The sequence below is a fragment of the Anomalospiza imberbis genome, chromosome 26, assembly GCF_031753505.1.
Source record: "Anomalospiza imberbis isolate Cuckoo-Finch-1a 21T00152 chromosome 26, ASM3175350v1, whole genome shotgun sequence".
In the NCBI taxonomy this organism is placed as follows: domain Eukaryota; kingdom Metazoa; phylum Chordata; class Aves; order Passeriformes; family Viduidae; genus Anomalospiza; species Anomalospiza imberbis.
In genome coordinates this window covers 523,807-537,903 of record NC_089706.1, presented here as the reverse complement: position 1 = coordinate 537,903, position 14,097 = coordinate 523,807, and the positions used below count along the sequence as shown (strand labels likewise).

The following is a 14,097-nucleotide window of genomic DNA, read 5'->3' as shown; positions in this document are numbered from 1 at the left end:
ATATTTCAAGTGTTAACCTCTCTTCATTCTCCCTAGAATGAATCATGGTATAGATAATGTGTTCCTTTACTGCAGAACCTTTTATAAAAACCTGGAAGCAAAACGTATCAAATAAATATCTGAAATGTTCCCAAAGACTTCTGCATACACAATCAGTCACTAATGCAAAATAAAACTCTCACTCTCAACGCTTGCAGGATGCAAACAGAAAAGTCATGCTGCACAAACTGGCTTTGAGATAAATCACCTGCCCTTGCAACCAGAAGAGATGTGTGCAACCTTTAAACCCTCGAACAGAGCTCATCCTCTCTGAGCCACCCCCAGGGCTAAAGGTTCTTTTTCCCAGCCCCTGGGCACTGGTACCAGCCTGTGGCTGGGAGTGCCCAGCAGCATCTTCCTTCCCCCCGAGGCAGCAGAGCTGTCCCTCGGTGCTGCTCAGCCCCAGTGATGGGGGTGTGTTGTGTTGTGAGCCTGGAGGGAAATGCACTCTAGGGCTTTCAGGAGCGCTGAAGAAACGAAACTTCTTATTCTGCGATCTCCCTAACCCCTCGCTGAAATGTAGGTGTGTTCAGAGGAACTGGACTGAGAAGCTGCTGCTGGCTCCGTGCAGGGTGGGGGACTGAGGGCAGCAGATAATCCCATCTTCGTCCCTCTGCACAGGAGTGATCGTTATCAGTTCACAGAAGCGCATTTAACCCACTGCAGAGTGTTCTGGGGAGCCCAGGGTGAGTGCCAGGGGTCCCCTAGAGCCCCCCGTGCGAAATCTCCTCCCTGGGGAGCCCTGGCCGGGCAGGGCTGGTACTTACGGTTGTTTTTTCCAGGCAGTGCAGCAGATGGTGGTGTTGGCTTTCGATTAAGGAGGTGCCTTTAGTCATGTGCTGCTCCTCTTCGGTGGATCCCTGAATGGCCACAGAAAGAGGAGGGAACAAAACCCAGACAGGTGTAAAACCAGGAGAGCAAGCAGAAGCAGCAGCACCAGCAGGAGCTGTCCCAGGGGGAAGGATAACCACTTCAGTGCTGCCAGGCGTTTCTCCTGACTCCCAGGAAGTTTCCTCAGCTTTTTTCCTTAATGATTTCTCTTGTCCAGCCAGGTGGACTCAGATTTGCTTCGAGGCCTGTGTGTTCCTAGGTATTCCACAGCAAGGGAGGAAATACAGGAGGGGCTGCTGGCTTACCATGTCAGGCTCAGGAGCCAGAAAGCAAAGGCAAAGCAAAGGAAAAGGAATCTGTGCTTCTTTTCCAAACTGCAGTAAGCCTGCTAAGCTTGCTGCGACATTTGAATGCCAGCAGACATCCCTGACCTGAGCCTGTGCTGGGAGGAAAACAGAGCTGTCCTGCTGCCCTGGGCAGGGCTGGCCCTTGGCACTCTGTGCCACTGCCAAGCTCCTGAGGCACGGCTGCCCACGGCAGCAGCAGGGACACAGGCAGTATTTAGGGCTCAAGGATGTTCTCTGACTGCTGCTCGAGTCCTGCTCTGTGATTTCAGCACACCTTAGTCTGTGCTGTGCCTTTGAGGATGAGCTCTTTCACAGGCAGTGACGTGCATTAAAGCAGCAAGTAGGTGCTGTGAGATGTCCCCAGTGCCTCAGAAGTAAGGGGGGGCCTGTAATGCCTAAATCTGAAAGGAAAACATGGATGTGCATGGCTGGAATGGCTGCTCAGGATCTGACTGCTCAGGAGAGGGAACGGGGGGCAGAACATCCTGCCAAGACATTGCTTGCTGCTCTCGAGGGGATCAAATGCAGCCGCGGTTAAAGCTTTGCATTTAAATGCGCCCTGTGTCCCACTGCTGCCCTGCAAGTGCCTGCTCTGGATGCCGTTCCCAGGCTGCTGCTGTGATCCTTAAGTGGAGGGATAACTCTGAGCTGACAGGTGCCAAAACACAGCTGAAGTGGTACATTAAGGAAGCTGACTTCCTGAACACAGAATTAATAGATTCCTGTGGGAATGCAGCTTAGGCAGGTTATGGATTTTTTGTTGCTGTTGTTTTGGAAGATGAACATTCCCAGACGTATTTTTAGAAGTGGCCTAAAAAAAAGAAATCAGTTCCATTTTTCTTATTAACAATCCTCCTGATGAGGTAACACATCCAGCAGGTCCTGCTGGCTCCTGCTGAGATGACTGACTCCACTGAAGTCTGGGTTGGAATATTTCCCATGGAGGTCCTTGGGAGCCCTAAAGCAGAGATGATGCTGCACTAAAACACAGGGAAAAGAGAGAGAAGAAGCACATATTGCAGACGGTATCTTTTTATGAGAATTTGCCTGAGAGGAAATCGAAATGGGATCTGGAAGCCAAGACAGAGCTTCCCCAGCCCTGGCAGGAGAGCCACGGCAGCTGTTCAGTGCTGGCAGCACAGCCCAGCCTCTCCTCTGCCTTCCACCTCAGGGCTGGGCTTGGCCCTGAGGGAAAGGGCTCGGGGATGGCAGTGCCCAGGAACGAGCTGGACTGTCAGGGACCTGTACCTTGTCTCCTTTGGGCAGGAGCCAGGTGGGACGTGGGCACGAGATCTGCAGAATGCTGGCCAGGGCCAGGGCCAACATGCCAGGCTTTTGGCATTTTGGGAGCAGTGCTGAGGAAAGGGATCCTGCAGACAGAGCTTCTGCATCAGTGGCTCCTGGTTACTGCAGGCAAACCAAATCTGGGTCTTCAGCAGAAGAGTTTGGCTGCAATGAAGAGCTGCTGGGGGAAGGAGAGCTCTGCTCTTTGAGCAGGGAAGCCAGTTTGGCAAGGCTTTGATGCCAGTTACCATTCAGTTTGCTCTTGGAAGACATTCAGGGAGCTGCTGGTTGCTTGGGGGGAGGCTGCAGCACACTGTGCTGTCAGTTCTGAAATCCAAAATTCTTCCACTTTGCCTTGATTTCAGTGCTCCATCAGTGGGCCCTGGTGAACTGGTTCAGGGGCTGGACTGGCCCTGCCCAGTGCTTATCTGGGGCTTGTGAAAAGGCACTGGAGCTCCCAGCTTTCTGTTCCTGGGATATTCACCCCCTGGCACTGCAGCTAAAAGGGAATTTCAGCTGTACAAGGAGATTAGTGCTAAGAGGATATGTAGGCTGCTGCCATGGGAAGGATCTCGCCATCCCTTGAGCACTTTTGACATAAAGCCCACTAAAAAAACCTCTAAATGAGAAGAAAACAGTCTGAGTGCTTCGTGTCTAGATGGCAAATGCCACAAATGCACACGTTCGTGGAGCACAAGTCTGCGCTCCCGCTGGAAGCTGATCTCCTTCCTGCTGCTGTCCTTGGGTGAATCCTTTGCATGAATCCTGTGGATGAATCCTCTCCTTTGCCTCCCCTTCCCTGTGCTGGAGGCTCCAGGCTGGGGAGCTGCTCCCCTGGAAGCTGTGTGGGTGTGCTGGAGCTGCTGGGAGCTCGGTCCTGCAGTCCTGAGCGCTGCTGCTTTGTTGGTCTGGCTGCAGAGCCCAGCCAGGGACAGCGTGGGGCTGGCCCTGCTCGGGGACCCCTCAGTGCCACCGCTGCTGGGCACAGTGACCCTGGGGCAGGGCTGGGGCCACTGGGGCAGGGGCAGGGCTGGAATTGCAGCCCCTTGCTGCTCACACAGATCCTGGGCAAGGTGTCAAACAGGCCCTGTAGCGAGCAGGGGAGCAGCTTGACACTAATTTGACTGACAAATATGCACAGTATGGAGAGAATGTTTTGGTGCCTGTTACAGCAGCTACGCAAGCCGTGCTCCTCTCTGTTTTTACAGCTTAAAAAATTTGGCTGTCTAGACTTGCTGTCATTCACATTTTGCACCCCTCAGAAGAGTTTGTTGCTCTGCCATAAAATGAAGGACATAAAATCGTGCCTTGTGGAGTTAAACCGGTCATGTACACCTGTAGGGAAGAACGCTCTGCACTTCTGTAATTAATTAGTGTCTCTGCCTGGGGAGGGAGAGACACGTTGGGCCTTGACTCTGGCCCAAACCCATCTGGGATTCCACGATTTAGAGCTATGAGCCCACCAGGAAGGAAGTTGCAGCCAGAAAACTGTGTGAAAACCTGCTGCAGGAGCCCCTGTAAATCTAAATTTAGTTATTAACGGGTGAAAAAAATCTTCTAGAACCTCTTTAGAGATGTTTCTGTTTTCCTTCCTGTGTCTACAGTAGCTTTTTAGCCAAAATGGTCCTTTCCCACCTATTTTTGGGCAAGTGCCAGAAAATGAACCCATTCAGCCAAATATTTCTCTCAGCCTCGTGCATTTTGGACTTAGGCACTGGTGTGTCAGCTGCTCTTCCCTGAGTGGTCTTGGCAGGGAGTTTTGGTTGACAAGAGGAGTGAGGAGATCCTTGTTGGGATGACAGGCTGGAAGATCAAGTGCAAACTGAGTGATCCTGCTAAGCTCTCCTGGCAATTTTAAAGATCAGAAACCTGAAGTTTAAAAGGAAATTTTAAATTTTTAGTCAAATCTTTGCATGTTTCTGGGTAATGAGATGGCAGAACCCCAGCAGAGCTGACTTCCCAGTCCTGAGCCTTTCCTGTGTGGGGATGGAGCTCTGGGATAGGTGTGACCAGTCCTGGCCTTTACTTGATACAGAAGCTGCTCCTGAGCTGCTCGGCAGTGCCAGATGGTCCAAGAACAGATTTCCTGAGCGTGGCTGCCATGTGCAGGCAGGAGACAACATTGGAGATGTAGTCAGAAGGATCCAGCTTGTTTTGGAAGGGAGAACAGAGCCTCTCCAGCCCCCCCCCTTCCAAACCTGTGCTTGCTGAGAAGTGCTTCAGTGGAGAGCTCAGAGCCCAGTGCAGCTGGAAAGGGCCAGGTTTGTGTCCCAGGCTGCTCTGAGCACATCCCACGAGCTGGGGCTCAGTCCTGGGAGCAGCTTTCACAGGGGCTGGGAGGGTTTCAGCTGTGACCTCACAGAGTCGTGGGGCTGGAAAAGCCCCCCAGCTCCCTCAGCTGCTCCTCAGAGAGCTCCTTCTGCTCTCCTCCCTGCTCCGTTGCTCCTCCCTGGGCACAAAAGCAGGGATGTGTCCAAGGGAGAGTGAAATTGAGGATTAGATCCCAAGTGAGGCTGCACAAATGAGTTCTTAGGTGGCTCTGGGGCTCAATCATTCTTCATCTCTTTCTCTTTGCTCCCCACATGCATGAAAGGCTGATTTACTTGAAATGAAATCCATGAAATGTGCTAATACCTGCTCTGCTGTTGATCAGGCTTAATGTATTAACCTCCTCTCGTGTCTGCTGGTTCTGCTGAGCAATCTGAGCACTTAAAACTTTCCTCCTCCTGAGCAGCCAGAGGCCTCTGGAGGCCTTTAAAAATAAACCCAGCACCGGGCAGCCTGAACAGGAGCCAGGGAATATTTCCCTGTCCGGCTGGAGATGATCAGATAGCACATATTAGACTCTAGAACAGAAATGGGAGGCAGTGGATGTTTGTGGTGTGGGCTGTGTAAATCAGCCCAGCCCAGCAGCTGGCACAGCCAGGGTCAGAGGGAGCTGTGAGCCTGCTCTGGCTGCAGAGCCAGCTCCTGTGCAGCGCCTGTGCAGCTCCTGTGCAGCTCCTGCCCAGCTCAGGGAAACCTTCCCTGCCCTGCAGTGCAGCAGCTGGATTCCAGCTGTGCCTGCACACCCGCCTGGGACCCCACGTGGGACCCCGTGTGTGACCCCGCGTGCCAGGCTGGGGACGAGGGGAGCTGGGAGCCAGGGAGGGGCTGGCAGGGGCAGGAACAGGAGCAGGGACAGAGCAGGGACAGGGGCAGGGACAGGGACAGGACAGGGACAGAGCAGGGACAGGGACAGGGACAGGGACGGGGCAGGGACAGCGACAGGGGCAGGGACAGAGCAGGGACAGGGACAGGGGCAGGGACAAGGGCAGGGGCAGGGGCAGGAACAAGGGCAGGGGCTGGGGCAGGGGCAGGAACAAGGGCAGGGGCAGGGGCACAGGCAGGGGCAGCGGTGTGCTGGGCACTCACCGGGAGCTCCAGGGCCTCGTTGAGCAGCCCGTTGCGCTTGCTGTGCAGGTAGGCGTTGGAGCTGCCCGTCTTGGCCACGCGGATCCGCGCCAGGCGCGCCTTCTGCGGGAGAGACAGCGGGGTCAGAGAGAGACAGCGGGGTCAGAGAGAGACTGTGGGGTCAGAGAGAGACAGCGGGGTCAGAGAGAGACAGCGGGGTCAGAGAGAGACTGTGGGGTCAGGGACAGTGGGGTCAGAGATGGGGACAGTGGGCTCAGGGACAGCGGGGTCAGAGATGGGGACAATGGGGACAGGGGGCTCAGGGACAGTGGGCTCAGGGACAGCGGGGTCACAGATGGGGACAATGGGGTCAGGGATGGGGACAGTGGGCTCAGGGACAGCGGGGTCAGGGACGGCGGGGTCAGGGATGGGGACAGCGAGGTTAAGGATGAGAAACCATGTGGTTAGGAAAGCAATGGGGTTAGGGATGGGAAACAATGGGGTTAGGGCTAGGGAACCAGAGCGGGGTGCTGCAGGCCCCTTTGTGCTTCCCGAAGTTCACTTCTGGGTGAGATGTGGAGCGCTGGAGACTCGTCCTGGCCGTGCTCGGGTCGCAGGGCCGTGGGTGCTCTGCATGTGAGGCGCCTCCATTTCTCACCTCGCCCCCACACCCTGGGCCCTTCCAGCCCCTCTCTGTCTCTCAGCTCTGTCCTCGTCCCCGGCTCTGCTCGAGCTGCAGCAGCACAGGCACAGAGGGTCCTCGGTGAGCACTGTGCCACGGGCCTGTGGCACTGCTGCTTCATTAACTGGCATCTGATAAAATAGCTGTCCAAAAATACACACCTCCAGGGGGACAAGTTTGGTGATAAGAAGCAGTCCGGAATAGTGCCAACAAGAAAAACTAAGACCCTACCTCTTCCTTTTTGATCATTTTGGTAATTCCTTTTAGCATTTTTGTTTTTCTTTTCAATTGCTGCCTGCTTCTCTGTCGAGTGATTTGCCTTTTTTCTTCTCTACTGTTAATTTATGACTCAAACGCCATTAAAAGTAAATACATTAAATAGCTGCAGCTATTAAAAAATAATTACATTGTGCTGTAGTTTAAAATGCTGCATAATCCCTTAAATAACATGGAGCTCGTGATTTTCCCTTCTAATTAGAGGTGCTAATGGGTAAACGTTGTAGGAAGAGGAAAGGCAGGAGGCAAGTATCTGCAGTGGGTCCAGAGAGTGGAGCCATTTCAGGAGCTCTATCCCTGTCCAGGTGTGAGCCACTCTGGCCCTCAGTACTGGAAATATTTGAAATATTTGTTTAACCTCAAGACCTTGTGCCCATGCGGACAATTTCTCAGGCAAAGACACGCACAGGGTAAAGTCTGCAGCTTTAATTGGGTGACACAGACTATGACCAGTGAAAAATAGGTCTTCTTTTGACCCCCCCAAAATGGGGACGTCTGAAATTGGCTTCATTTTCTATACCTCACCTAGATTTCCTTGTCCCATTTTAAGGTTGAGCCTCCTGATCAGTGTGAGAGTGAGATCTCTGTGTGGGGCCAAGGCCCTGCCTGGGACAGGGCTGAGAACACAAGAACTGAAATTGGATCTTCACTTTTTCTCAACACTTTCCCAAGCTGCTGTGTTGCTGCAGGCCCTGAAAAGGACTGGCCTTAGGCTGTAACCTGGAACAAAATCCATGGGGACTGCTGCTATGGAATGGGGCCGTGGGAGAGAGCTGGGATAAGGGACCCAGCAATATTTCATTTTCCAGGCACATGGCATTGTCCCTCTGTTCCTGAAAGTTCCATTTCCATTAAATGGTTTCTTCTAAACACAAGTATGTGCCTTTGTGTGCCTGTTCCTTACTTTTCACAGTGATCTCTCTCCTCTAACAGTGAATTTTGGAGGCAGTGGTGGTTTTTCCAGAGATGCCCTGATGGTCACACTGAAGGTTCCCATTTCTCTCTGTGCTTGATAAAATATCAGCTCCTTTGCTGGAGGAATTGCCAGTGCCCAACTGACCTCACCTGTAGCAGGGAAGGTTCATCCTCACCTCCAGTTCAGTCAGTTGTTAAAGTGGATTCAGTCTCAGGCTGTTGTAATGAACATTATTCCCTTTGCCTCCAGGCTAGCAGGGGATCAAATATTAATAGCTGTACTCCATGTGGAGTGGAGATGGTTCTGAGGTCTGTTCCCTTTTCCTTTTGAAACAGGGCCACTTGCTATCTAAATAATTAAGCCCCACAGCTTTTGTAGTTTAGAACAGACGTTGTTATTTTAAAAAATGTCAGTGGGGCAGGACAGAAGTTAATCCTGCTCTCGTACACAAAGGATTGGCTGGGATCGTCACAGCGCCCAGCTCCGGGTCCCCATCGTGATTAAATTTGGTAGATATCTTGATTAACTCAGCTAGAGAAGTTAATTAAAATTGGTGCCTAAAATTGGTTTGGCCCTCCAGACAGTTTCCTCCATTGGACTAGAAACAACTTTAAAACAACAGCTCAGGTTTTTCTGTGAATGTCTGTGTGCAAATGTGAATTCTCTGAAAGCGGCTCTGTCAGGTGGCACAAGCTCTGCCCGGTGTTTGGGTACCTGTCCTGTGTCTCTGTGGGCTCTAGCACTTTGATCAAGCCTGACAGTAAAGAAGGGTTTAAGATCTTCCAAATCCTGCCAGTTTTTACCACGTGTGGGCACGTTTTTGCCATCCCTGTCCTGCAGAGCTCAGCGCTCCTGGCCTGGGCACAGAGGATGGGCAGGTGGAGGCCTGTGATTCTCTGGCTTTCTGCTGCAAACATCATTTTGGGGGGGGTGGTTGCCTTCTGCATCTTCTCCCCCAAATGTGACAGACTACAGGTCACCAGGGCCGGGCCTGAGATCACTGTTACTGAAATAACCCCTGCACAGGAGGCTAAAAAAGGAAAAGCAAACGGCACACTGTGTCTGCATGGAGATGGGAAGAGGAGTTGCTAGGAAACCACAGGATCTCAAAATGCATATGACCTAATCTGGAAGATAATTTATATGATGAAAATAATAATACTAATGACAGCCACTTACAGGTTAGAATGATTAATTTGGTTATCTTGGAGCCCACGTGTTTCTCAGAGCAGGATGGAAGGCAGGGCTCAGTAACTTCTGGGCTTTGCTGGTTTTTAAGAAATTGGAGGCTCAGAATAAGCAGGAGGGCAGTGGAGACCTGCACAGGTGGGGAGGGTGCAGCGTCCTGGGTGTCTGCACTTCCCAAAGGGACTGGCAGAGGAGAGAGAAGAGCCTGAGTTCATCCTGCTGCTTTTTGGAGAAGTGCAGGGAGCAGGAGCTGCTGGCTGGGAGAAATGCTTACCAGATGGCAGGCTCAGGAAACAGCTAATTATTATTTATTAATGATTTTCATCCAGCTCTTATGGAGATAACACTCACTCTTGATTTATGTGGGATAAAAAACTATTAAGCTAGAACCTATGACACCATTCCATATTTGCCAGAGAGCTTCAGCTTTCCAGATCTTCTGTTCTGGAGCGAGCAGGGAGTGCAGTACCTGCACGTCAGGAGCTCTGCAGGCCCTGCACCCCCTTCTCCCTCTGGCCACTGGAGCTGTTTGAGCATTATCCCCCTCAGGATGAGGTTGGAGAGGACCTCTGGCATCCAGTCATAGATCCCCTGGTCCAGCTGTGCAGAGCCACCTCCACCCCGTGTCCGGGTGGTTTTGGGTAGCTCCAAACCCTGCACACCTGAGGGTATTCACACATGAATCAGCTCCCTCTGAGCTGTCCCTTCATCCCTCCTCAGCCTTTCCTCAGGTGAGAGGGGCTCTGTCCACCTCCCATCTCCCTTCACTGCTCAAGCCACACCATGAGGTTTCCTGGTGTGCATATTTCCATGTTTTACCTGCTAATTCCTCAATAATTAACAGTTTGAATGCTACTGGTGATTGCTGCGGTAGGTGAGCACTACTGGGCCTTTAAGGCTGAAATGAAGCTGCTCTCCAGAGTCATCAGTGGAGTGTTTTGGATCTGGTTTTTATTCTCAAGGTGAAGTATCACAGCCATTCAGCAAGTGCTTGATTTTCCTGCTTTTGTCTGCATCTGTTGCTTGTTTGGGGTTTGGACTTTAAATCCTAGATGGAAAGGACGTGGTTGGTTTTTGAAGATGGAGAAGGTGACAAGCAGATTGTAGAGTTAAACAGAGCACAGCACTGCTACAGGGTCTAAGGGGAACCTTACCTTCTCCTTTTCACCTCTTCTTTTCTCTAAGAAACAAAGTATGCACATTTGGATTTTCCTTCCTCTCAAACCTTTACATTAAATGGCTTTTGAGCCAAGTTCAAATATTCTGTCACTTTTGCTTTGGGGGAGATGTTACAGAGCTGCATATGGAAATTAGGTAGTGTAGAACTCATTATATTCCTATATAATTTGAAAGAACCACTTGCAGTCAGACCTTGATCTTATTTTGGGCCTCTTCATTACTTTCCAGAGATGAAAGATTCCCCTCTCCTCCTCTGTGCCTCTCCTTTTAATGCTACCTTACCCTTGGCACCATTAAAGCAACAGAACATCATTTCCAATGAACTTTATCGTTTAATCTTTCCCAACACTGAGGAACATCATGTTCAGGCTATTTATAGAACAATGCACAGAATATGGAGTTTAATGGGTCTGGGCCTCTACCAGTCACAGATATCCCGGCTGATGGAACAGGGAGCTTTCAAAGGGTCACGCCATGCAAAACTGGCAGCCCTGGAGCACGGGGCCCGCTCCCTTCCTGCTGTAAACTCCTTCTTGTTCATTCTCATCTTGAGCTTAACAAGCTCCAGTTCAGACCTAGTGAAGCTCTCGCTCCTGTGGGATATTTGTTTCAGAAATTCTTTCTTCTGTTTAGAAAGGTCCTCCTGATTTCCAGCCTGTGTTGTCTGTGAATTCAGGCACCCAGTCAGGCTCAGAGCCAGACCTTGGTCTGTGTAAGGACTGACTTTATGGACCCTTTCCCTTGACTGAATTATGCTTTACACGATTGCTGCCACTCAAAGCTTCCTCTCTGCTGAGGCTCCCACAGCACCAGCCCAGCTGAGTGACAAAACCACCTCTCTTCCCTTCTCTCTCCCTTCTTGAAATAATAACAGAAGAGATTCCTGTGTGCACTTTTTTATAGTATGAATGCTGGAACAGGTTTTTGGAGCTTGTGTCAGAATTGCTCCAAGGGTGTCGTTAAAGAGGTGCCCAATTGTAGTGGGAATAATCTGGAATAACAGGAATTGTTATGGGGTGTAAATCAGAACTTGTCTAGAAATTTATTACTGAAAAAAATCACAAGAAAAGACCCTCATGTTTTCCTGCATCATTAATAGGGATGCTGCTGTTCTGAATTAGTCCAAAATAAAGCTCAGTGTTTCACTGGAAGCCAAGCATGATGAGCAGCTGTCTGCCTGTGATTTATCTGTCTGTCCTTCCTTATCTGTGTTTTCAGAGCTCGCTTTTATGACATCTTTCACACAGCTCACACCCCTAATGAATAGCTATGAAGTGTTCAGGGGCTGGAGGAATTGACAGAGTTTGATCTGGTGTCGCATGCCAGGTCCTGGCCCTGATGGATGAGCACTAATTAATGGTGAGGAGCAGTGGCAGCTGCAGGCAGGGAGGGAATGGCTCAGGTGGTGCTGCCCAGCACCTGGCTCAGGGAGTGTCACCTGGGGACAGGTCCCTGCTGGCAGCAGCCAGGGGCTGTCCCCAGCTCCATCCCCTTCTCCATGTGCGAGATCTCAGCCCTGGCTGAGCTAAGTGCTCCTTGCTGGGAGCCAGGACTGCCCAGAGCTCCTCACACGACACCAGAGCCGTGCCAGTGCTGCGTTTCCTGCTGAAACTGCTCCTGAGCTATGTGATACAGATCTCTTGCGCTGGGGAAAAATCCATCCCAAATCCCTCCGGTGCTGCTGCTTGAGTGCAGACTCCAGAAGAACTCATGTCTCTGCTCACATCCCTGTGCTGGCAGCCACAACACGCTGGCTGCAAGCTGGGCTGCCAGATGTGGAGGGACAATCCTGCCTGGGGCTCTCCTGGGCTGGACAATCCTGTTTGAATTCTCTCCTGGGGCTGGACCACCCTGCCTGAGGCTGTCCTGGGTCCTGGACCATCCTGCCTGGGGCTGGACCATCCTGCCTGGATGCTCCCCCGGGGCTGGACAATCCTGTTTGAATTCTCTCCTGGGGCTGGACCATCCTGCCTGGATGCTCTCCCGGGGCTGGACAATCCTGTTTGAATTCTCTCCCGGGGCTGGACAATCCTGTTTGAATTCTCTCCTGGGCTGGACAATCCTGTTTGAATTCTCTCCTGGGCTGGACAATCCTGTTTGAATTCTCTCCTGGGGCTGGACCATCCTGCCTGGATGCTCCCCCGGGGCTGGACCACGCTGCCCGGCGCTGTCCTGGGGCTGGCGCTCTCCGGCTGTCACCAAGCCTGCCGTTGCCATGGTTACCGGCTGTCCTGGTCCCTCTGTGCATCCCAGTATCGCCGCTGCCGGGTTCCTGTCTGTCCCTGCCGGGATGGTTCCTGTCTGTCCCTGCCGGGATGGTTCCTGTCTGTCCCTGCCGGGATGGCTGCTGTCTGTCCCTGCCGGGATGGTTGCTGTCTGTCCCTGCCGGGATGGTTCCTGTCTGTCCCTGCCGGGATGGCTGCTGTCTGTCCCTCCTCTCCTCCGGAGGTGCCGGAGCCACGGGCAGGGCTGGAATTGCTCTGTGCAGGATGGAGGGGCAGAGCTGCTGTGCCGTCGGCCTGCGGGGACAGGGACAGGGACTGGGACAGGGACAGGCACAGGGACTGGGACAGGGACAGGGACTGGGACAGGGACAGGCACAGGGACAGGGACTGGGACTGGGACAGGGACAGGCACAGGGACAGGCACAGGGACTGGGACAGGCACAGGGACAGGGACAGGGACTGAGACAGGGACAGGGACAGGCACAGGGACAGGGACAGGGACTGAGACAGGGACAGGGACAGGCACAGGGACAGGCACAGGGACTGGGACAGGCACAGGGACAGGGATTGGCACAGGGACAGGGACAGGCACAGGGACAGGCACAGGCACAGGGACTGGCACAGGGACAGGGACTGGCACAGGGACAGGGACAGGGACAGCAGGGAGGGCAGGCTCCTGCCCGGCACAGAGCAGCGGCCGCAGCTCACAGCCGCTCTCAGGGAGCTTTCCTGCCCCAGAGGTGGATCCGTGGCCCTGAATTCAGACATCCCCGCGGGGTGGCACCCGAGGGGCTCAGCCCACCCCAGCCGGCTATTTGGGCAGGGTGGGAAAGCCTTACGTGCAGGACCAAGGTAACAGCAAAGAATCTGATCGGCAGAGGCCAAGCCCAGAGCAGGACAAGGCTTCCCAGCCCTGAATGCTTTGATCCAGCTCTCCTTGACGAGGCGATTCCAGGCTGCATTTATCTCGACATCTGGGATGGAGTGGGCACCGCGAGCCGTGCCAGATCCTCCCAGCTGTGCTACAGAACGGGGCCATCTGGCCAGAGGCTGCCACAGACCCGGGCGTGCAGCGGCCAGGACAGGGACAGCGGGGCTGAGGTGGCCCAGCAGGGCCCTGGGGGTGTCACTCGGTGCCTGAACATTCCAGGCTGTGCTCTGGCTATCACTGAGACACGATGCGAAACTGAAATAAACGTGGAGCAGCTCCTGGATACGTGTGGAAGGCATTCCAGCTGGGCATTGGGCCGCTGCTGACAGCAGCCTTTAATATTTGGATGTATGGGCTTTGCTTTGGAGCCGAACCCACAAACTGGAGCTCACTGATTTCAGCCCTTCCTTCCAGAGGAGACAGCTCCTTGTCTTATACAATCTGGGACTCGGGGAATTTGGAATAGCTGAACTGATGGAAAATGTTATTTTGCTTTCCTCGATGATATGAAAGAAAAGAGGCAGGATTCCTGCTTGGCTAATTTGTTTGTTTGGGCTTTTTTCCCCTGAACTCTATTAAGGGATGTGCCAAACAGAGGAAGAGGTACCTAGCCCAGCAAAAATGAAGTATCTTAAAAAAAAAAAATAAAAAAGCTTTTTTCCCCCTGTCAAAGACTGTTAAATATCAACAACAACAAAAACATATTCCACACAGATTCATTCTGGTTGAAAAAAACATGTTCTTTAAATGTCAGCCAGCTCCAGTTTTAACCTTATTGTTTCTCTCTCCCCCTAAGTTCCCAACCC

At 52.5% G+C, this 14,097-nt stretch overlaps 1 protein-coding gene across 2 annotated transcripts in view; it reads right to left on the bottom strand.

Moving 5' to 3' along the window:
• The window catches only part of KCND3 (potassium voltage-gated channel subfamily D member 3), a 103,415-nt gene that overhangs the window by 5,247 nt on the left and 84,071 nt on the right, over window positions 1–14,097 (bottom strand). For both annotated transcript variants that reach the window (XM_068173612.1, XM_068173613.1), the window contains exons 4-5: window positions 5,916–6,017; window positions 807–899 (exon numbers count right to left, since the gene is read on the bottom strand). In XM_068173612.1, the coding sequence (XP_068029713.1) occupies window positions 807–899; window positions 5,916–6,017 (195 nt within the window). The remainder of the gene's footprint in view (window positions 1–806; window positions 900–5,915; window positions 6,018–14,097) is intronic.